This window comes from Gymnoscopelus braueri (assembly GCF_963280865.1).
Source record: "Gymnoscopelus braueri genome assembly, chromosome: 12".
Taxonomy (NCBI): Eukaryota; Metazoa; Chordata; class Actinopteri; order Myctophiformes; family Myctophidae; genus Gymnoscopelus; species Gymnoscopelus braueri.
The window spans coordinates 54976545-55001953 of record NC_137614.1 but is presented as its reverse complement, the minus strand read 5'-3'; the positions used below and the strand labels follow the sequence as shown (position 1 = coordinate 55001953).

General features: G+C 41.3%; 1 protein-coding gene across 1 annotated transcript in view; it reads left to right on the top strand.

Moving 5' to 3' along the window:
• Nucleotides 1-2526: 2526 nt before the first annotated feature.
• nfascb (neurofascin homolog (chicken) b) overlaps nucleotides 2527-25409 on the top strand; it is a 47811-nt gene continuing 24928 nt past the window's right edge. The window contains exons 1-8 of the mRNA XM_080444712.1: nucleotides 2527-2621; nucleotides 4445-4550; nucleotides 7311-7501; nucleotides 16842-16964; nucleotides 18770-18988; nucleotides 20984-21095; nucleotides 22908-23095; nucleotides 25046-25177. Of these exons, the coding sequence (XP_080300838.1) occupies nucleotides 2546-2621; nucleotides 4445-4550; nucleotides 7311-7501; nucleotides 16842-16964; nucleotides 18770-18988; nucleotides 20984-21095; nucleotides 22908-23095; nucleotides 25046-25177 (1147 nt within the window). The 5' untranslated portion in view covers nucleotides 2527-2545. The remainder of the gene's footprint in view (nucleotides 2622-4444; nucleotides 4551-7310; nucleotides 7502-16841; nucleotides 16965-18769; nucleotides 18989-20983; nucleotides 21096-22907; nucleotides 23096-25045; nucleotides 25178-25409) is intronic.

The following is a 25409-nucleotide window of genomic DNA, read 5'->3' as shown; positions in this document are numbered from 1 at the left end:
TGCTTAAAAAAAAAAAAAATTGGGGGGGGTTTGACCACAAGGGGCCGTCAAGACGCTGCGTTGGGGCCGCATGCGGCCCGCGGGCCGCGGGTTGAGTAGCGCTGCACTAGACCCTAGTAGACCGTACCCGTTGAAGTGCGCCTGCAGGCCAAAGCAGTTGCAAACGTGGGGTTATTGCAGGTCCTGTCGCACGTCCTCCCTGTGCGTCCCGTCACATCGTGCCGCCCACCCCCTCCCCCCTGGAGGGGACTGTGTGTGTGGCAGGGGTCAGGGGTCAGGGGTCGTCCAGCCACTGAGGAGAACCGGGCACACATTTTGGCTCTCAGAGGTTTGTCAAATCATAGGAGGATAGGAGGATATTGGATAATTGGCTCAGGAATGAGAGAAAAACTAAAACAATCTCCATGAATTCAAGCCTTCATGGGCTGAGTCATTGATAATAGTAATAATAATAAGATAGTAATTGATAGGAAACTAGAAAAAGTGCTCCTCGAAGCACAGGTCTCCGCCAGGTCAGGTAGGTTATTTTGGTCTCCTGGTGGCGCTATAACAGGCCAATGTGAAAAATGTGGGGCAAAGGTTCTGAAATGGCATCCAGGGAGTGTGTGTGCACAGTTTCGCTGCGATCAAGCCAACGGTGTCGGAGATTAGCTGTACACAGACGGACGGACACACAGACGGACGGACACACAGACGGACGGACACACAGACGGACGGACACACAGACGGACACACACACACACACACAGACGGACGGACACACACACAGACGGACGGACACACACACAGACGGACACACACACACACAGAATGACACACACACAGACGGACGGACACACAGACGGACACACACACACACACACACAGACGGACGGACACACACACACACACACAGACGGACGACACACACACAGACGGACGGACACACACACACACACAGACGGACGGACACACACACAGACGGACGGACACACACACACACACACAGACGGACGGACACACACACAGACGGACGGACACACACACAGACGGACACACACACACACAGAATGACACACACACACACACAGACGGACGGACACACAGACGGACACACACACACAGACGGACGGACACACACACACACACAGACGGATACACACACACACAGACGGACACACACACACACACAGACGGACACACACACACACAGACGGACACACACACACAGACGGACACACACACACACACAGACGGACGGACACACACACAGACGGACGGACACACACACACACAGACGGACACACACACACACAGACGGACACACACACACACAGAATGACACACACACAGACGGACGGACACACAGACGGACACACACACACACACACACAGACGGACGGACACACACACACACACACAGACGGACGACACACACACAGACGGACGGACACACACACACACACAGACGGACGGACACACACACAGACGGACGGACACACACACACACACACAGACGGACGGACACACACACAGACGGACGGACACACACACAGACGGACACACACACACACAGAATGACACACACACACACACAGACGGACGGACACACAGACGGACACACACACACAGACGGACGGACACACACACACACACAGACGGATACACACACACACAGACGGACACACACACACACACAGACGGACACACACACACACAGACGGACACACACACACAGACGGACACACACACACACACAGACGGACGGACACACACACAGACGGACGGACACACACACACACAGACGGACACACACACACACAGACGGACACACACACACAGACGGACACACACACACACACAGACGGACGGACACACACACACACACAGACGGACGGACAGGGTGCATAACATACTCTCTCGCCATGCCTTTCGGCCTGGTGGAGACACAAATATATAAAGAGGGAGAGGAACATGGTGGCCACTGGCGACTAGAGCTGCATGTTCCCCTTGATGCACGGACAGACTACAGGGTTGTTATGGCTTTACATTTAAAGCCATAACCCTTAATTAATATAGTTGGTTTCACTATTTTACTTCGCCTATTATTAATTATAGCCGTCTGTATGCATGCACGCACGTGTTTGGTAAGTGTGCACAACGCACGCAGACTTGAACGGTTTACCTGGTATCCAATAGTTTCAGTAAACAGATTAATAATTAAATATTATATTGTTTAGACTGATGCTAGGTTCATTGTTTACCTGTGATCCTTCCTGAGACACTACACTGTCTCTCTGGATTCTGTGTGTTTACCTTGTTCAGCATCATATTGTTTTAATTTGCATACAGGAGCAGGCAGCAGACCAATCATATTGTTGCAATTTGCATACAGGAGCAGGCAGCAGACCAATCATATTGTTTGAATTTGCATACAGGAGCAGGCAGCAGACCAATCATATTGTTGCAATTTGCATACAGGAGCAGGCAGCAGACCAATCATATTGTTTTAATTTGCATACAGGAGCAGGCAGCAGACCAAAGCAATCGATGCACAGCAGTAAAGATGGAGGCGCTGGTCAAAGCAGCTGTGATGGTTCTGTTCTGGCATCGTGTCTGTGGCCTGGACATACCTCTGGAAAGTAAGTAGGAGCCCCTCGAAAACCATGCAGATGATGATGCATCTCACGGGACAGCATGTTATTTCTACAGATGCTAGGTTCATTTGTTTACCTGGTAATGGTACCCTATAGTTTTAATGTATACAGATTATTATTTTGATATTATATTGTTTAGACCGATGCTAGGTTCATTGTTTACCAGTGATCCTAGTTTACTGAGACACTACACTGTCTCTACATTCTATGTATGTGTTTACCTTGTTTATTGTAAGTTATATTATTATATTATTATTGTCTCTGTCTCTGTTTTACCCCCTGTCCGTCCGTGTCTGTGTCCGTCCGTGTGTCCTGTCCGTCTGCGGACAGCTAATCTCCGTCACTGTTGGCCCGGTCGCTGCGAAACTGTGCACACACACTCCCTGGATGCCAGTTCAGAACCTCTGCCCCAAATCTTTCACATGGCTCTGTTATAGCGACACCAGGAGGCCGATTTGTGCAAAACCCATTTTTTTTAATATTACTCCTACATATTTTATCCAACCGTCATGCAAATCGATAGACAGTATCTCTATAGTCATGTGATCAACACTGATCTGTCCGATTTTCCTTATTCCATCCTCATTGGCTAAGGTTGGCTTCCAAAGTTTGCAGGATCGGTCCGTTTTGAACAAAATGCCTCAAATCATGAACGTAGCTTGTGATTTCTGTGAAATTTCACACACACATTCCCACTAGGCCGAAGAAGAAATGCCACCCTTTTCACATTGGCCTGTTATAGCGCCACCAACAGGTCTAATTTAGCAAAACACATTTTTGGCACAAAATGCATCAAATCATGAATGCAGTGTCCGATTGCCATGAAAGGCCTAAGAAGAAATGCCACCCTTTTGTCTTTGGCCTATTATAGCGCCACCAGGAGGCCACAATAACCTACCTGACCTGGCGGAGACCTGTTTTTCTAGTTATACATACGTTCTATGTATGTGTTTACCTTGTTTACTGTAAGTCACTCTGGATAAAGAGCCTCTGATAAATGACAACATTATATAAGTGTAAATTGTAAAGTAATGTTATGTAAATGTCATGTATGTCTCTCCTCCAGTCAGACAACCTCCCTCCATCATCACCACAGTCTCCTAGGGACCTGATAATGATAATAATGACTCATATGTCTCTCCTCCAGTCAGACAACCTCCTCCATCATCACCACAGTCTCCTAAGGACCTGATAATGATAATAATGACTCATATGTCTCTCCTCCAGTCAGACAACCTCCTCCATCATCACCACAGTCTCCTAAGGACCTGATAATGATAATAATGACTCATATGTCTCTCCTCCAGTCAGACAGCCTCCCTCCATCATCACCACAGTCTCCTATAAGGACCTGATAATGATAATAATGACTCATATGTCTCTCTTCCAGTCAGACAGCCTCCTCCATCATCACCACAGTCTCCTATAAGGACCTGATAATGATAATAATGACTCATATGTCTCTCCTCCAGTCAGACAACCTCCTCCATCATCACCACAGTCTCCTAAGGACCTGATAATGATAATAATGACTCATATGTCTCTCCTCCAGTCAGACAACCTCCTCCATCATCACCACAGTCTCCTAAGGACCGTAATAATGATAATAATGACTCATATGTCTCTCCTCCAGTCAGACAACCTCCTCCATCATCACCACAGTCTCCTAAGGACCATGATAATAATAATAATGACTCATATGTCTCTCCTCCAGTCAGACAACCTCCCTCCATCATCACCACTCAATCAGTCTCCTAAGGACCATGATAATGATAATAATAATAATGACGCATATGTCTCTCTTCCAGTCAGACAGCCTCCTACCATCTTCAGACAGTCTCCTAAGGACCACATCGTTGACCCTAAAGACACCATGGTGATAGAATGTGAAGCTAAAGGAAACCCTCTGCCAATGTAATTATTATTATTATTATTATTATTTTTAATATTAATATCATTAGGGGGCCCAGCACTTAGTGCTGTGTCCCCTATTGTTTTTGCTGTTGTTTTTTTCTTCCACCATTTTCGCATTTTTCGCAGCATTAACCATTTTTACAAAACTCTGCAATAAGGTAGAGGGCTAGCCGCTACACATGTGTAGAGGGCTAGCCGCTACACATGTGTCTCCTCATGCCGAACGACTTTGCCACTTTGACTTTGACACCTCTGACCCTTACGTTTTGAAATACATGAAAAACTGCTACATTTGAACTTCTCCTGAGATTTTTGAGCAATCTGCACCAAGTTTTCTACACATGGACTTTGGACCAATATCTACAAACCATGTCACATTTGTATGAAACTTTGCAGTATGGTAGAGGGTCATTCCAAATAGGGCTGAAACCAATCTTACTCCAATTGGCCAAAGGGGGGCGCTACAGCAATCCTTTAAAAAATACAAGCTTTGAACAGACTTAAGGCATGCCTCGTTTGGCGTAAATCCATGAGACTTGCTTACACATGTACCTTGATTAATGAGGAACACATTTGTAAGTTTGAACAGTAAGCTCCGCCCTTAGATTTTCTGCCTTTTCATGCAGTTTAAAAAAAACCTAAACATGTTTTTCTCCTGGGATTTTTTAGCAATTTGCGTGAAACACACAATCTATAGACCATTATCTAAAATCCCACTTGGGGAGGAGTTTGTACGTGGAAAAATGAATCCTCATGAGCCAATGAATATTGTAGAGGGCATGGCTTCATTAAAAAAAGATCTCTCTATCTTAAGTCTGTGGTTCCAATGGCTCAGTCGGTAAAGCGTCGACCTGTCAGTCTGAAGGTCCCTGGTTCAAGCCGCGACTTATCCAGTCCAAATGTAATTTGCCAATCAAAAATCAAGACTTTATTAATTAAAGCATGTGAACTTTAAGACAAGATATTTGTTTTAAATGTTGTGACGTATGTTCTAGTGAAACATGGGGATGGCGCATGACAGAAGGGTACAGGTTATGCTTTTCATCAAAATTAAACAGTGCTGTTGTAGTTGAATGGGTAGAAAGGACGCCTGGTTCGAATCCAGGCTAAACCGACTGGCAAGAAATTGTCATGAATAACTAGACAAAGTAAAACATTTGGCAAACTTTTGTCTTGATGACTGAATTTTTAACATGAGTTTGAAATCTGCCATTATAAGCAACATAATAAAGACTTGCATTTTAATTTGCAAGACTAATATGCAAGTTCTGAGGGATATAACTCAGCTTAGCTGTTTACAATGCTCGTTTGTTAACTGCACAGGCTGTTTCTCTAAAGTCCAATCTATTCGTTTCTATGGCTTATTGTGCATATTGCATATTGTGTTTTGCATATTGCCTATCGCATTCCTTGGCCCCCCTATTGCTGATTGCAGTTACATTTATTAATATTATTTTTCTTATTGTTGTCTTATTATTTTTATTGGTATTCATTATTGTTGTTGTTATATCAGTAATAGTCTCTATGCACAGCAGCCATAGTGGAAAGAAATCAGGCCTCTTCCTTACTTCCTCCACAGGTGTTACCAATGACACTAATGAAGGCTCTGTTCCATTCTGGTCATGTTGGCACGTCTTGTCATGTTTACTCACTGGAAACACTGCTACACACTCTGAGTTATGGGGGTCCTTGGCATTCAAAAGTTTGAGATAAATGGAGAGCCTTCAGTAGTATAAGAGATACGACCTGTGAATTATTATCCTACATATAATGAAGGAGTCAGTCACACTATCTGTCCTGCATGGTTCTCCTCACTGGCTGGAGCAATTGATCTGAACTTGCAGATGGACATTGACCATTAGCGTTATGCAGACCGTGAGGAAGCCTGTTTTTCACTTTTCCCAAATGCAAGCTGCTCTATTAGCCTTTTTTGGAAACTCTAGCTCTACGGCCACAGTTTTCGCCATTACTGCTCATGTGCGGCCACGGGCTGTCTGTTGTCACGGTTACGGTCCCCCAGGCTACGGATGTACTCTGTTGTCACGCTTCTATGCTCCGTCCCAACCAGAGGGCAGACTTTAAGCTATGGGGCCATACCATAGATTTAAATGGGCTATACGGGCTGCCAGCTCTAGCTGCTACTAGCATTAGCATGTAGATTATTTACTCAGTCATTGATACAATGGAGCAGAGCTGTGCGATCTCAACACGTGTCAGAAAGGACATTATTTGAAGTATTTTCAAGTTGAAACAAACAGCTTAGCGCAGTGGGGTCCGCGGACCCCCGCGAAGCATTACCTTAGGGTCCGCGACTATCTGCCTCAAAAAAATATTTATTTCATTTGATAATGTGCTGATCCCAAGCTGATCCCAAGCCGATCCCAAGCCGATCCCAAGCTGATCCCAAGCCGATCTCCCGCTGACCTCTGACCTCAACAAACTTGCTCTCTCAGAGTTGAACTGAGCATGTAGACTACTGTGTAAAACCTCAAATCTACAAATACTTTCAGTTTGCACATTCTATATGGACTAGTTATGATTATTATGATTATTATTTTTATTATATTACAGTTTCAGTGTGCACATTCTATATGGACTAGTTATGATTATTATTATTATTATTATATTACAGTTTCAGTGTGCACATTCTATATGGACTAGTTATGATTATTAAGATTATTATAATTATTATATTACAGTTTCAGTGTGCACATTCCTGGGTATGGACTAGATATGATTATTATCATTATTATATTACAGTTTCTCGTGGAGGCGTAATGGACGGTACTTCAACGTGGCTCGTGATCCTCAGACTTCGATGAGGAGACGCTCTGGAACGTTGGACATCTACGCCTGGAACAACCCTGATGAATATGAAGCTGAATATCAATGTATCGCTTCTAATGAGCATGGATCTGCTTATTCACACAAGATCATTCTGAGACTGTCCAGTAAGTACCTTTATCATGAGACTGTCCAGTAAGTACCTTTATCATGGTCATTGTCCAGTAAGTACCTTTATCATGAGACTGTCCAGTAAGTACCTTCATCATGGTCATTGGTGAGAAAGACAAGGAAAGGCTATTTTATTTCTATAGCTCGTTTCAACAACAAGGCAGTTCAATGTCCTTTACACAGAACATTAAGCAAAGGAAACACAATCAAAGAACATAGAGAAAAACTGCACACCTAAAAACATTATATATATATATATATATATATATATATATATATATATATAACATTAGCTCTTAACAGCCAGGCAAGACATCTAGGTGTTATACCTGGTCTGCCAAAGAAAGCAATCATCAATACATTACAAGTAAAATGGTAGATGGTGCATTTATATAGCGCTTTTATCCAAAGAGCTTTATAGATTGTGCATTACATTCACCCATTCACACACACACACACACACACACACATTCACACACACATTCACACATTCACACACACACACACACACACATTCACACACACATTCACACACACATTCACACATTCACACACCCATTCACACACACACATTCACACACCGATGGCAGAGGAAACCATGCAAGGCACCAACCTGCTCATTGGGAGCAATTAGGTCACAGCTTCCATCCGGACCTAAGTTATAGACCTAAGAGTTATAGACCTATATAGACCTAAGAGGTATAGACCTATATAGACCTAAGAGGTATAGACCTATATAGACCTAAGAGGTATAGACCTATATAGACCTAAGAGGTATAGACCTAAGAGGTATAGACCTATATAGACCTAAGAGGTATAGACCTATATAGACCTAAGAGTTATAGACCTATATAGACCTATATAGACCTATATAGACCTAAGAGGTATAGACCTATATAGACCTAAGAGGTATAGACCTATATAGACCTAAGAGGTATAGACCTATATAGACCTATATAGACCTAAGAGGTATAGACCTATATAGACCTATATAGACCTAAGAGGTATAGACCTATATAGACCTAAGAGGTATAGACCTATATAGACCTAAGAGGTATAGACCTATATAGACCTAAGAGGTATAGACCTATATAGACCTATATAGACCTAAGAGGTATAGACCTATAGACCTAAGAGGTATAGACCTATATAGACCTATATAGACCTATGGTATAGACCTATATAGACCTAAGAGGTATAGACCTATATAGACCTATATAGACCTATATAGACCTATATAGACCTAAGAGGTATAGACCTATATAGACCTATATAGACATATAGACCTATATAGACCTAAGAGGTATAGACCTATATAGACCTAAGAGGTATAGACCTATATAGACCTAAGAGGTATAGACCTATATAGACCTAAGAGGTATAGACCTATATAGACCTAAGAGGTATAGACCTATATAGACCTAAGAGGTATAGACCTATATAGACCTAAGAGGTATAGACCTATATAGACCTAAGAGGTATAGACCTATATAGACCTAAGAGGTATAGACCTATATAGACCTATGGTATAGACCTATATAGACCTAAGAGGTATAGACCTATATAGACCTAAGAGGTATAGACCTATATAGACCTATGGTATAGACCTATATAGACCTAAGAGGTATAGACCTATATAGACCTAAGAGGTATAGACCTATATAGACCTATGGTATAGACCTATATAGACCTATGGTATAGACCTAAGGGCTGTGCGTTCCCAAGAACCCGACCTCGTCATAAAACACAATGGTGACGTGGTCACAGACTCCCAGTGTGGAGGAAGGAGGTTTAGGATGTTTACTGTGATCTCTGCCTCTAGAAATAATGTATATACTGGACGGTTCCACTAATACCCGAGTGGACCCGGCGGGCGGGTTTCTCGGGGCTCAGACTGCGAAATGCACGGTTCCACTAATACCCGAGTGGACCCGGCGAGCAGGGGGTCTCGGGGCTCAGACTGTGAGATGGACGGTTCCATTAATACCCGGGTGGAGGGAGGGAGGTCGGTCGCTCAGAAGACAGACTGGCAGTGACGCAGTCAATGACTGGCTGCTATTTATATTATCATATTGTCAAAGGGGAATCTGTACTGGGTGCTCTAAAACATAAATACATAATGAGGCAAAGACAACAATTCAGAATTCCAAGTATGAGAGATTTTACTCGAGTAAAAGGAGCAAACTTTACACAATAGCATCATGCAATGGAAATCCAGTTTGGCTCACTGAGGTCATATTCTACCTCTGGTTAAATAGGCCTGTTTCAGACACACCCCCTCAACACCTAAACACAGACAGTTTTCACATAGAGATGTTAATTTAGTCAACAAGCAAGCAACAAAACCAAATAATTTAAATGTTGCATAGGTGCCAGCTTGTCTCATAGAAGCAGGGTGGGGTCAAGCAGAAGAACATTTTATCACATTAGTTCATTTTAAATGTTTATATTCAAATATCCTTGACATTTCCCCCATTTTAACATTTAAAAAACCCTTACACAACAATACTCATAGCATATCGCAGGAATAGGCGAAAAACCCATATTCAACTTCACAGGAAAATTCCTATCCAGCCCAGCTCAATTAGCCACGACCACCCTTCCGGCCAACGACATGTAGAAGTTCAACAAAACAAAAATGCACAGGGAGAAAGTCCATTCATGTACAGAAAAATACAGTTACAAAATACAGGTACAGATCATAAAAGAAATAAAGCTCCGAAAAGGTCCTTCTTCATGGCCTCAAAGTATCATAGTCCATTGTTCCACCAAATCTTGTTTCACCAAAGTGATAGCAATGTCATTCTCTTGCCGTTAATGGAATGGGCATCCACAAAAAGAGTGATGCCATCAACTGTAGCAAAACTAATCATTGACAACGCCAGGATCCGGATGGCGAATGTCCCGCGGTGTCCTCTCAGAATCCTGCGTAGCTCCTCGTTCTTTCATCCTCCCGTGGCGTTTGCCCCGTCCTGCAATGTGAAGCGTGGTTCCAGGTCGTTCCTAGTCCAGAAGCCGGTCCTCCTGTTCAGAGTGCTCTTTCCTCATCCACTCAGCCAGTCCATCCCCCGTTGTGAACACCAGGGCTGAAGACTCCATAGGATCCTTAGCAACACCATCATACGCCATTCTTGAAACAAAATGTAAAATCACAAAATGCATTAAAATCACATACAGAGCCAGAGCCGGCATACTTTCAAAATGTAGCCAACATCTATACAGGGATATATAGGATTAGATGAAATCTTTTCAAATAGTGTAGCTATACACATAATGTACCTATATATATATCATATGATATTTGACTCTGCATATGGAAAAACAAATATCAATGCTTCATAGCAAACCACGATACTTAATACCACACAAGCCGTAGAGATATTTAGCACGTTGTCATCATCTGTTATTCCTCCTCTCTCAAAACAGTTCCACTGCAGTTCATAAGTGGACCTGAGAATAAACACTCACAACAACATTGTTTAACACACCTTAACTAAACCACATGTATGGCATTTAGTCATGTATGGCCTTTAGAGGCACACCACTGGCTATAGTAAACTAATCTTACTTCATGTTTAGAAATCCATTCTCAAACCAATTATACTAGTTACCAATTACCATAAAATTCACTAGATTAATATTGCTATTTAGTGATGTGGTCCTGCAGTCCTGTGTCTGTGTCACTAAGAGAGAAGCAATCATTTACTACAAAAACATCTTAAAAAGAAACAAAATAAAACATGACTGTATGGTCAGATTACAAATCTAAGCACACACAGAAACCATGTCATATGTTTACACAGCCCTTATGCTCAATTATTCAGTAGGAAAAGCACTAGGATACTTCAGATCAGAATAAACAATTGTAACAATCAAAATCAGAATAAACACCATACATTACCCCCCGTGTTGGAAAGTCCAGTGTTCCCCGCTACCAGAAAAATTGAAAGTAATACATTCGATGACGCACGTCTCAATAGGTCAGTTATCAATTAGTTTGTTAGTCGTGCTATTAGTCACAAAATACACGTGGGATAAAACACACTCATTATACAACAACATGAAATCACATCAAAACATTATGTTAGCCTCCCATAGAACGACACCGATCCTAAAAGAAATTGGGAAGGAAACAACATTATCGAGAGTAACTTTCCCACAAGCCCAAAACTCAGAAAAGAAACCCATACTGGTATTGTCGGATTTCTGTTGCATGGCGTCCCAATGGAGCAGAAATCCTCAACCCAGACCCTGACCCCACAGCGGATGAAGAGCCCCCATCAACACACAGGAGAAAACATCACACACTGTCTACATTAAGATATATTCACATTTTCAATCACTCATCCCTAAAAATAATGGCACTTCCATTGTAGTGTCAAAAGGAATGGTTAATCAAATCACCATAGTAGCCAAAAGTACACTTAATCCAACAACACCTAATTCCAAGTGTCGACCACCTGCTGTGAGGGAAAGAAACTGAAACACTCGTAGATCTTTGTGCTTTTACACACTACATAAGTATCTTACAATCAGTAGGTTTTACTGGTAGTAATACCAGATTCACAATCTCCTAAAACGAACCACAAATGTATTATTTTTTTTAAAGTAATGAAGCAGTTCACACACTCTATTTGAGCAAACATGTTGTCTCACTTTCCTTGAGTACCTGGCAGTAACTTGTCAACAGACCACAAAACTCAGACTGGCGACTGGTGTATCAATGGGCTGATTTGAATATCTATACAGGTCTAAGCCCAGTCCTTTCAAAGAAAAACTACAGGTGCCAGTTGATCTAAGATAGGTGGCAGTATGTGCTTCACAGGCTTTTTGTTTCAATATATTCTCTCCACACAACCAGAGATAATGCCTCCTAATTTTGTGAACACAAATTCACTCTTATCATCTAAAAATTCCTATCTATTATTAGTTATATTAGTTAATACTCACTCCTCTCTCGCTTCTACCCCTCCTTTTCAAGACAGCAGAATAATGGTTTTCTCGAGGCCTCGGTCAGTCCCGACAGGCCTTTAAAAAAATCCATGTACTTCAGATGCTGCACCTTAACCTTGATCAAAAGATAATTGTGTTGTCTTGTACACACAACATTACAATAAACAACACTCGCACACACACACACACACACACACTCATACAAACCATTCATTCTGTGCTAGCTTTGTTGTATATCTGTACAACAGGATCCCTCAGGCCGGACAAAAGTCCCCCTGAACAGACAGCCGGCGACTGTTTGATTGATTGATTGATTGAATAACTTCTATACAAATACATGCAAAAACTAAAAGAGTCACTGAACGCATTTACACAACCTTACTAAACATGACCTCCTAACGGTTTGAGTGTGTCGGCTTATGATTACTGCGTTTCCCCGACTGACGTTAATCGGCAACACTAAAAAACATTCCACCAAGAATACAAATTTAAAAGATTAAAACACGTCCACAGCCTCCATTTTTCCATATATTGTATCCTATGTATTCAAAAAATCAAGCAAAGTCCCTCTAATCTGTGTCATGCGCATGAAGGCGAGACATTTCAGTCTCCCTACATATAGGCCATCAAAATGCCTATGGTGATCACAATTCATCACTGATACATTAGAATCCTGAAAAAAAAGTAATTCCTCATGTACAGAACACCCAAACAGAGACCTCAGTACTCACCCCGGATGGCTGGCTGAGCAGCGAAGACTGCCAGGCCACGACCACTCTTCCCCACTCAGCCAGCACCCGTCCAAATCGTTCAAAGATCTCGGCGGGACCTCCAATCAAATGTCAAAGGGGAATCTGTACTGGGTGCTCTAAAACATAAATACATAATGAGGCAAAGACAACAATTCAGAATTCCAAGTATGAGAGATTTTACTCGAGTAAAAGGAGCAAACTTTACACAATAGCATCATGCAATGGAAATCCAGTTTGGCTCACTGAGGTCATATTCTACCTCTGGTTAAATAGGCCTGTTTCAGACACACCCCCTCAACACCTAAACACAGACAGTTTTCACATAGAGATGTTAATTTAGTCAACAAGCAAGCAACAAAACAAAATAATTTAAATGTTGCATAGGTGCCAGCTTGTCTCATAGAAGCAGGGTGGGGTCAAGCAGAAGAACATTTTATCACATTAGTTCATTTTAAATGTTTATATTCAAATATCCTTGACAATATCACTACATAATGTTATATCATTGACCTAAATGGCGATATATTAACAAGGATAGGATGATTAAAACATCTTTATGTCTGTATTAGCCTTGATGATCGTCTTTCTTGACCGAAAGGCTCTGTCTGTATTAGGAACAACTTTGGACAGGTGGAAAACTTTAGTTAAACTTGCAGAGTGGCGCATTACTTTACCTGAGTTACATCTTCTGATACTTGTACTTGAATGTTGACATGAAATGATAATCCTGTTTAGTGTTTCACTACCACGAGCAAAGACTACAGCGCATATTAACGGCGCTGATCAACACACACGTTGAAAGGCTAGGACAAAGATACCAAGGATTCAACAGTGATGTCACTATGCAACAAGGAAGTAGTGACGGACGCTACGCCATGTTCGAAGTTGTTTTAACCCTGTAAGACCCGGATATATTTGTACTTGCAAAAAAAAATTAAAAACCTTTCAGATGGTCTTGTAGGAGTATTTAGAAGAGGAAAATATAATGTTTTAAAAAAAAATATGTTTTGGTAAGTTTTTATGCAAATGTTGACATTTAGCAACGTTGGGTCCATCAGGTAGCAAAATTTCCATTCTCAAATGCATCCCCAACATTTGCTCAATTTCTTTTGGACTTGTGTTGACTGATGTTCCTTTTGTTTGAAAGCTGTAAATGTTTGTGTTCGTTGTGAGAGTGTCAATCATGTCTTTGGACACAAACTGGCGGAAGTACTGCAGTGGTGTTTGGAGAGAACTCATATCTTCAGAGGTCAGAGGTGGGCCAGAAAAGTCTGTATTAGGGCTGATGAAGTCCTTTTTCAGCCACTGATATCTTGAATCACGGCGCTGAGCGGGTTTGGTCAGTTGGGGTGGCTGAATGTCTGCTGGGCGGTCAGTGGGTTCACTGGGTGGTTCACGGGGTGGTTGGTTTTCTTTGGACCCCATGCCACAGTCCTCTTCATCTGACTCTTCATCAGTCTCATTGATGTCTATGTCAACATCACTCTCTCCGTTCATCACGATATCCAGAACATCCCTGGCTGAGAAGCGAGTCCCTTTCTGTTGTGGCATTCTGAAATGAAATAAAGACATACAATTAGTACATTTAGTAGTGCTTACACATCACTGCAGTGATGATGAAACAACATTTCACAAGTCATACAATACTGTCTGGCAAACCTATTGTGTGATGATGATTGCCCCTAAGTGGGCATCATTCCATTGCCCCTAAGTACCCACCACACCTTGAATGAATAATGAATAATAATGAACAACCCCCAACAAGTACCACAGTGGTCCCACTGTCCTTGTAGTATAGAAAGCAAATTAAACATACTGAGAAATAACAAGGGAATATATTGGTTAAACTATGGTTGAATATGTATTGTTTAGGGGGAGAGAGAAAGTTTGGGTGGACATTTTCTGAGGCTTACTGCTCAAAGCAAACAATTCAGTTGTTGTGAACAAAGGAACCAGCTTATATGGTTCTGACTGTTAAAACAATGGTTACAAATATCATTGGAAATTAGAAATTAAAGTAAAAATGCACATATAGCCTACTCTCTCTCACTGTTTCTCTCTCTCTCATATATATATATATATATATATATATATATATATATATATATATATAGTAATGCAAAGTGGGGGAAATACACATATAACTGTTTAAATCTATTGTGAAAACTATATATAAGGCTGAACAGTAGCAGGTGAACATTAGGCCTGCCCTTGTATTTTTTTGCAACCAAGAGGGCCCAACGTTGACCAAAAGCAACAAGTATGAATCATGCTATAATTTAAATTTGGGACATATATTTCACAATAATAACATATGTACATGTTCTAGACATTGTAATGTTCACCAAAACAAATATTACAGGCATATTACTTACGTTTTTGTGAGGAATATCTTCCAGAGAAAAAAGAGATCTGTTCCAACAGAGATTTTTCAAGTTGTGATGATTCCTGGCTCTGTGGGGGGTATTTATATGCAAATATCCTGGCCAATGGCATTGTAAGACTAAACAATAGGACCCAATGAGGATTTAGAGGTGAAAAAATAACAGAAAAACAAATTATTTAAACTCCTTTCTTTATAAAATATAATTGTTACTCTAAAGCAACGCTGGGTCTTAGAGGGTTAAAGATAGCAAGGATTCGTCGGCGATCTGATGTGACATCACCGACAAATCCTTGGACATATTTTACCCACTCATTTATATACACCAGTTATATCAAATATTGTCGATTAACGTAACGCTTTGGTTAATGGTTAAAAATGGTAAAATAATCAAGTTAATATCAACATGTTGTTACCGGTATACTCTGCAAAGCACAATGGAAACTCCAAAGCCAATTATAATGTTAAACATTAAATGTGGTTTAACATTAGAAATTAACGTGGATTATAGTTGGCAATGAAGAAGGTGTCCAATGAGCATTGACTGGGATTATACATCATAATCATGGAGGCTATACATTTAGGTAAGAAAGTATGAAACAAGTCTTATTTAACGCTGGACAACTACAACTAGTAATGACGTTGGCAAACAATTTTGCGTTCAGGTATTTCTGGGCCTCGGGTTATGTACGGGTTCGGTTCTTGTATGTCACGGTTCTATACGGGTCGGGGTCCGACAGCTCTCGGTGCTGTTCGGGTCCGGAACTCAGATTTCTAACAATGCCCCGGGTCCATTCGGTTTCGGGTAATATTTTCGCGGGTCCATTCGGGTATCGGTCCTTCATATTGGACTATGGGCCGGGTCCATTCGGTTCCGGGTAATTTTTTCACGGGTCCATTTGGGTACGGGTCTTTATATTTTACCCGTGAAGACCTCTACTCCTTGGTTTTCTGTGGTGAACCAGTTATCCTCAAAATCCTGCCTTGAGTTTATGTAAATTATATATTTTCAGGACCTCCACTGTGGTGTTATATACAGTATATCTATAGTTTATATGTATAGTGTTATAGTGTTATACAGTATATCTATAGTTTATATGTATAGTGTTATAGTGTTATATACAGTATATCTATAGTTTATATGTATAGTGTTATAGTGTTATATACATTATATCTATAGTTTATATGTATAGTGTTATAGTGTTATATACAGTATATCTATAGTTTATATAAATTATATATTTTCAGGACCTCCACTGTGGCCCAGAGAGATCCTAGAACCAGTTGTGGTCAGTGCAGGTCTGCCTCTAGTTCTGTCATGTGAGCCCCCACCCGGACCCCCCCGACCTGAGACCTACTGGATGAGTAGCTGTAAGTACTGTTCATACCCCTAACCCTTAACCTAACCCTAGTACCCTAACCCTTAACCTAGTACCCTAACCCTAGTACCCTAACCCTTAACCTAACCCTTAACCTAACCCTAGTACCCTAACCCTTAACCTAACCCTAGTAACCTAACCCTTAACCTAACCCTAGTACCCTAACCCTTAACCTAACCCTTAACCTAACCCTAGTACCCTAACCCTTAACCTAACCCTAGTACCCTAACCCTTAACCTAACCCTTAACCTAACCCTAGTAACCTAACCCGTAACCTAACCCTTAACCTAACCCTAGTAACCTAACCCTTAACCTAACCCTAGTACCCTAACCCTAGTACCCTAACCCTTAACCTAACCCTTAACCTAACCCTAGTACCCTAACCCTTAACCTAACCCTAGTAACCTAACCCTTAACCTAACCCTAGTAACCTAACCCTTAACCTAACCCTAGTACCCTAACCCTTAACCTAACCCTTAACCTAACCCTAGTACCCTAACCCTTAACCTAACCCTAGTACCCTAACCATAGTACCCTAACCCTTAACCTAACCCTTAACCTAACCCTAGTACCCTAACCCTTAACCTAACCCTAGTAACCTAACCCTTAACCTAACCCTAGTAACCTAACCCTTAACCTAACCCTAGTACCCTAACCCTTAACCCTAACCCTAGTACCCTAACCCTTAACCTAACCCTTAACCTAACCCTAGTACCCTAACCCTTAACCTAACCCTAGTACCCTAACCCTTAACCTAACCCCTGAGACCAGAGACCTACTGGATGAGTAGTTCACTTTATGTTTTACACCTTGTTAAGGGTCTTGCAAGTCAATGGCTTCCAACCTTTATCCTTGGAGCCCCTGACAAAAACAGAGACTCCCCACACGTGTGCACACACGCACACGCACACGCGCACACACACACGCACGCACGCACGCAGGTTATTGTATAGACTGGAGTCTGCCATGTGAGTATGCAGGGAGGGAGGAACACCAACCCACTGACTGTACAATAACCTGAGGAACACCAACCCACTGACTGTACAATAACCTGAGGAACACCAACCCACTGACTGTACAATAACCTGAGGAACACCAACCCACTAACTGTACAATAACCTGAGGAACACCAACCCACTGACTGTACAATAACCTGAGGAACATCAACCCACTGACTGTACAATAACCTGAGGAACACCAACCCACTGACTGTACAATAACCTGAGGAACATCAACCCACTGACTGTACAATAACCTGAGGAACATCAACCCACTGACTGTACAATAACCTGAGGAACATCAACCCACTGACTGTACAATAACCTGAGGAACACCAACCCACTAACTGTACAATAACCTGAGGAACACCAACCCACTAACTGTACAATAACCTGAGGAACACCAACCCACTAACTGTACAATAACCTGAGGAACACCAACCCACTGACTGTACAATAACCTGAGGAACACCAACCCACTGACTGTACAATAACTTGGAGGAACATCAACCCACTGACTGTACAATAACCTGGAGGAACACCAACCCACTGACTGTACAATAACCTGAGGAACACCAACCCACTGACTGTACAATAACCTGAGGAACACCAACCCACTAACCCTTTACCATGATACATTCACAGTGTGTGTGTCATTACAGGTTCCTATGAACTGGCCCATTCAGACTGCATTTCCCACAAAGCATTGCTGTGTGTCATTACAGGTTCCTATGCCAGGCCTTTCAACTGGCCCATTCAGACTACATTTCCCACAAAGCATTGCTGTGTGTCATTACAGGTTCTTATGCCAGGCCTTTCAACTGGCCCATTCAGACTGCATTTCCCACAATGCAACCTGTCCGCCAGGACCGCAGGGTGTCGATGGGAGTGAATGGAGATCTGTACTTCTCTCACGTTCTGTTCAACGACTCTGTGCATGATTACTGCTGCAACGCTCGCTTCCCCCACAAGAACGCTGTTCACCAGAAGAGACCTGTGGTGGTCAAAGTGCTCACAAGTGAGTTTGCTTGTAGATCTATTATTATAGAGACCTGTGGTGGTCAAAGTGCTCACAAGTGAGTTTGCTTGTAGATCTATTATTATAGAGACCTGTGGTGGTCAAAGTGCTCACAAGTGAGTTCGCTTGTAGATCTATTATTATAGAGACCTGTGGTGGTCAAAGTGCTCACAAGTGAGTTCGCTTGTAGATCTATTATTATAGAGACCTGTGGTGGTCAAAGTGCTCACAAGTGAGTTCGCTTGTAGATCTATAATTGTTTTTTTAAATATTTTTTTTATTGACCTTTATTTATTCATGGAAGACCGTTGAGAGCAAGCTCTCTTTTTCAAGGACGCTCTGAGTACAACATGATCACAACATATACAACAACTAAATGCTATTTTAAATAAGGTGCAATTTAATGAACATTAAAAACATCATACAGTAGGTGCAGTTTAATGCATCCTAAATGTCTCTACAGAGACCAATGTTTCATCTGGAGCATAAAAGATGAAAGCAGTCTCTCCTTGTTCACTGTTCATTGGTGGAGAGATGAGTCTAATGTGTGTCTGTGAGCGTGTTCTAGGTTTTAAAAGGCAGCAACAACGTCCTGTGTTCTCCCTGACAGATAATGTGAGAACCAGCTGACAGGGAGTTCATCCAAGCCAATGGAAGATAGTTGTTGTAATAATATCAGGTGATCCACCGTATAGATCAATACAGAGAGCTGCACATTGCTGTCAATGTTACGGCTGGTGTGTACAGTTTGGTGAAGGCCGAATGGGCCAGTTTATTCATGTGTTTTGGGGGGGAAAAGGAAGTGAGGGTCATTGGAGTTGGTGAGGGTTGGTGGCTCCGCTGGTTGACATAACTCAGCTCTGGGGTCAGGAATACTGGAGAGGAGAAGTAGTGTCAGTGGAAACAACCAGGAGAACAACAGAAAGCAACTGTGTAAAGTTGTACATGGATAAGGATAAGGATAATTCCTTTTAACAGGACGTTCATGAAAGTCCTTGCGGGCTTGTTTCCAATGAGGGCCTGTGAGCAATTAGGGGTTAAGAGTCTTGCTCAGGGACATATTTCATTTCATCGACACATATGCTGGCGTGGCCTGGAATCGTACCTGGGGCAACCAGGGCCTCTGGCTCCCTAGGCGGGATCACTAACCACTCAGCTATGGCCGCCCCTAATCTTGGCAAAAACATCAACAAAAAAAACCCAGCTAAATAGTAAAGTTAGATACACTAGTGTAGCAAGGCCTATACTTTACCATACGAGTAGACAGGTTAAGCTCTGGCAAAGAGTGACGTGCAGACTGGGCTTTGGTAGAGGCAGCAGTTGATTGTAGACAAGGGACAGGTGCAGGTATTGGTTGAGGAGAACAGGTGCAGGGATTGGTTGAGGAAAACAGGTGCAGGGATTGGTTGAGGAGAACAGGTGAGTAGCCAATGAAAGGGGAGGGGGAAGTGAAGGCGAGGAGGAGCGAGCCGTAACACTAACTGTGTTGCTTATAGGATCACTTAATTCACCCATTTTCAACCTATATTCATATAATTGGTCCTCACGAATGCTCATTATAATATGCATAAGTTCATAATGAATGAATGAATTAATTGTACCGCTCACTTTCCCCACTAGCACCAGTAACCTTGTGTGTTTATAAATATGACAAACTAATGGACTTATGCAACATGCTGTTTTATTTACAAACTAATGGACTTATGCAACATGCTGTTTTATTTCAGACAATCCCCTAAAATGACTCAACATTTTTCTCCACATGTTACTGACTGGTTGTGGTGAGTGTGTTGTTCCGCTTCATTTATGATTATGAGTTTTTTCATTTATAAAACTAGCTTTGCTCAAATAATCACACTCTGCTTGTTGTGCTGATTTAGTATTTGTTATTGTTTGTCAGACAACTTTGTTGACTTGCTGAATTGTGTGTGTATGTGCGTGCGTGCATGCATGCATGCGTGTGTGTGCGTGCATGTGGTGGTTGTGTCTCTCCAGTGCGCTCCATAGCGGAGGCTGCCCCCTCCTGGTTGTCTCCTAAAGGTGCATCCAGCCACATGCGGGTTCTTCAGGGGGAGGAACTACTGCTGGAATGCATCGCAGCAGGAGTGTGAGTGTCAGCACACACACACACACACACACACACACACAGGTTGACACAGTTGGTCAAAATATCCCATCAAGGCTCTCTATAAGAAAGAGAGGCAGAAAGGGGGGCAGGCCCCATAATGGGGTTTCTGGCAGAACGATTTATGACAGAACGATTTATGACAGAACGATGCTTTTTGACATAAAGCAGTCTTTTTTTACGCTTTTTGACAGAAAACTTCTGATAGAAATGTTTCCTTTTTCTTACATTGAGGTTAGGTTTAGGCATAGTTTTTGAGAGTTTACAGTTAGGTTTAGGCATAGTTTTTGAGAGTTTACATTTAGGTTTTGGCATAGTTTTTGAGAGTTTACAGTTAGGTTTTGGCATAGTTTTTGAGAGTTTACGGTTAGGTTTAGGCATAGTTTTTGAGAGTTTACAGTTAGGTTTTGGCATAGTTTTTGAGAGTTTACGGTTAGGTTTAGGCATAGTTTTTGAGAGTTTACAGTTAGGTTTTGGCATAGTTTTTGAGAGTTTACAGTTAGGTTTAGGCATAGTTTTTGAGAGTTTACGGTTAGGTTTAGGCATAGTTTTTGAGAGTTTACAGTTAGGTTTTGGCATAGTTTTTGAGAGTTTACAGTTAGGTTTAGGCATAGTTTTTGAGAGTTTACGGTTAGGTTTAGGCATAGTTTTTGAGAGTTTACAGTTAGGTTTTGGCATAGTTTTTGAGAGTTTACAGTTAGGTTTAGGCATAGTTTTTGAGAGTTTACGGTTAGGTTTAGGGATAGTTTTTGAGAGTTTACGGTTAGGTTTAGGCATAGTTTTTGAGAGTTTACGGTTAGGTTTAGGCATAGTTTTTCAGAGTTTACAGTTAGGTTTTGGCATAGTTTTTCAGAGTTTACAGTTAGGTTTAGGCATAGTTTTTGAGAGTTTACGGTTAGGTTTAGGCATAGTTTTTGAGAGTTTACAGTTAGGTTTAGGCATAGTTTTGAGCGTTTACAGTTAGGTTTAGGCATAGTTTTTGAGAGTTTACGGTTAGGTTTTGGCATAGTTTTTCAGAGTTTACAGTTAGGTTTAGGCATAGTTTTTGAGAGTTTACAGTTAGGTTTTGGCATAGTTTTTCAGAGTTTACAGTTAGGTTTAGGCATAGTTTTTGAGAGTTTACGGTTAGGTTTAGGCATAGTTTTTGAGAGTTTACAGTTAGGTTTTGGCATAGTTTTTGAGCGTTTACAGTTAGGTTTAGGCATAGTTTTTGAGAGTTTACGGTTAGGTTTAGGCATAGTTTTTGAGAGTTTACGGTTAGGTTTAGGCATAGTTTTTGAGAGTTTACAGTTAGGTTTAGGCATAGTTTTTGAGAGTTTACAGTTAGGTTTAGGCATAGTTTTTGAGAGTTTACAGTTAGGTTTAGGCATAGTTTTTGAGAGTTTACAGTTAGGTTTAGGCATAGTTTTTGAGAGTTTACAGTTAGGTTTTGGCATAGTTTTTGAGCGTTTACAGTTAGGTTTAGGCATAGTTTTTGAGAGTTTACGGTTAGGTTTAGGCATAGTTTTTGAGAGTTTACGGTTAGGTTTAGGCATAGTTTTTGAGAGTTTACAGTTAGGTTTAGGCATAGTTTTTGAGAGTTTACAGTTAGGTTTAGGCATAGTTTTTGAGAGTTTACAGTTAGGTTTAAGCATATTTGCAAAAGCGCAACAAAATATTTCCACAGATACACATAGACTCAAGGATAAACAAGGAAAGACTTGGGCACGGCCATGTGGTGTGTCCAAGGTTTCTGTTAGAAAGCCTTGAGAGGAGATGTTGTGAATGACCTTGTGGATGACCCCTCCCTTAAAGGCCCACTCCTCACATCAGCTGGATAAAAGACGGAGAGCCCCTAGTGGTGACGTCACGAATGAAAGTGAAAAACTACAACAAGATGATTCAAATCCCCAAAGCTTCGTTTGACGACCAGGGAGAATACACCTGCACCGCTACCAACAAACTACGATACATTGAACACACCATCGCTGTCCGGGTCAAAGGTGAGTTATAAACTACCATACCCTGAACACATCATCACTGTTATAAACTACCATACCCTGAACACACCATCACTGTTATAAACTACCATACCCTGAACACATCATCACTGTTATAAACTACCATACCCTGAACACATCATCACTGTTATAAACTACCATACCCTGAACACATCATCACTGTTATAAACTACCATACCCTGAACACATCATCACTGTTATAAACTACCATACCCTGAACACATCATCACTGTTATAAACTACCATACCCTGAACACACCATCACTGTTATAAACAAGTAAGACGCGCGAACGCTGGAGGCGAACGCAGATTCGCCTCGATCTCCAGGCTTTTATTGCTTAGTTTTGCTAAAAAATAAAAGCCTGGCCCAGCGGGTCGGTGTACTCGGAGGTGGAAAGACTGCTCGAAAATTGTGTGTGTGTGTGTGTGTGTGTGTGTGTGTGTGTGTGTGTGTGTGTGTGTGTGTGTGTGTGTGTGTGTGTGTGTGTGGCAGGCTGTGTCTGCTGCACTCTGGCGCTGCACTCTGGCGCCCTCTACTAGGTAGTGCATGAACACAGACACACACACCGACACACACACACACACACACACTCACAAGCCGAGCAGAGTTTCATAGTAGGCTCCACTTGGGCGGAGGCGCGGCTTCGCCGCGCCTCCTTCCGCGTTCGCAACTACCATACACTGAACACACCATCACTGTTATAAACTACCATACACTGAACACATCATCACTGTTATGAACTACCATACCCTGAACACATCATCACTGTTATAAACTACCATACCCTGAACACACCATCACTGTTATAAACTACCATACCCTGAACACACCATCACTGTTATAAACTACCATATACGGAACACACCATCACTGTTATAAACTACCATACACTGAACACATCATCACTGTTATAAACTACCATACCCTGAACACACCATCACTGTTATAAACTACCATACCCTGAACACACCATCACTGTTATAAACTACCATATACGGAACACACCATCACTGTTATAAACTACCATACACTGAACACATCATCACTGTTTAAACTACCATACACTGAACACATCATCACTGTTATAAACTACCATACACTGAACACATCAGCACTGTTATAAACTACCATACACTGAACATACACTTTTATAAACTACCATACACTGAACACACACTTGTATAAACTACCATACACTGAACACACACTTTTAAACTACCATACATTGAACACATCATCACTGTTATAAACTACCATACACTGAACACACACTGTTATAAACTACCATACATTGAACACATCATCACTGTTATAAACTACCATACATTGAACACACCATCACTGTTATAAACTACCATACACTGAACACATACTGTTATAAACGACCATACATTGAACACACCATCACTGTTATAAACTACCATACACTGAACACACTTTTAAAAACTACCATACACTTGAACACATCATCACTGTTATAAACTACCATACATTGAACACATCATCACTGTTATAAACTACCATACATTAAACACACCATCACTGTTATAAACTACCATATAAACTACCATACACTGAACACATACTGTTATAAACTACCATATATTGAACACACCATCACTGTTATGATACACTTATCATTTGATGCACTTATTTGTTTTAGCTCATTTGATTTTCCTATTTGTCTCATCTGTTTCAGAAAGTAGGAAGCTGATATATTGCACGTTAACCTTAGTGCTAGGTATGCTCTTAGTTGCTTGTTTTAGAAGAGAATGCACTTCAGACTTCTGGTGATTAGTAGTTAGCCTCTCCGTTCTGGTTGGAGAAACCTGTGTATATATATATATATATATATATATATATATATATATATATATATATATATATATATATGTAATATTAGATATATAGATGATAACATGTACTTCCAGCCTCTCCGTTCTGGTTGGAGAAACCTGTAGATCTGGTTTTGGCTCCAGAGGAAAGCGGTAGTTTAACGTGTCGCTCTGACGGCGTTCCTCGACCCTCCATCCGCTGGTTCATCAACGGAGAGCCAATCGAAAGTAAGTATTTAATGTATTTATTATAATTATTTTTACACTGATTTATTATGTATTTAATAACCACTGAACAACCTGTAGATATTTTAATCATTTATTATAATTATTATTACATTGATTTATTACGTATTTAATTTAACCACTACTGTCAACCTGCTGTCATTATGGGTGAAAATCTTCCCCCAAAATGCAACATTTTCTACATTAAAAAAGTGGTTTATGCAACCACTGAGAA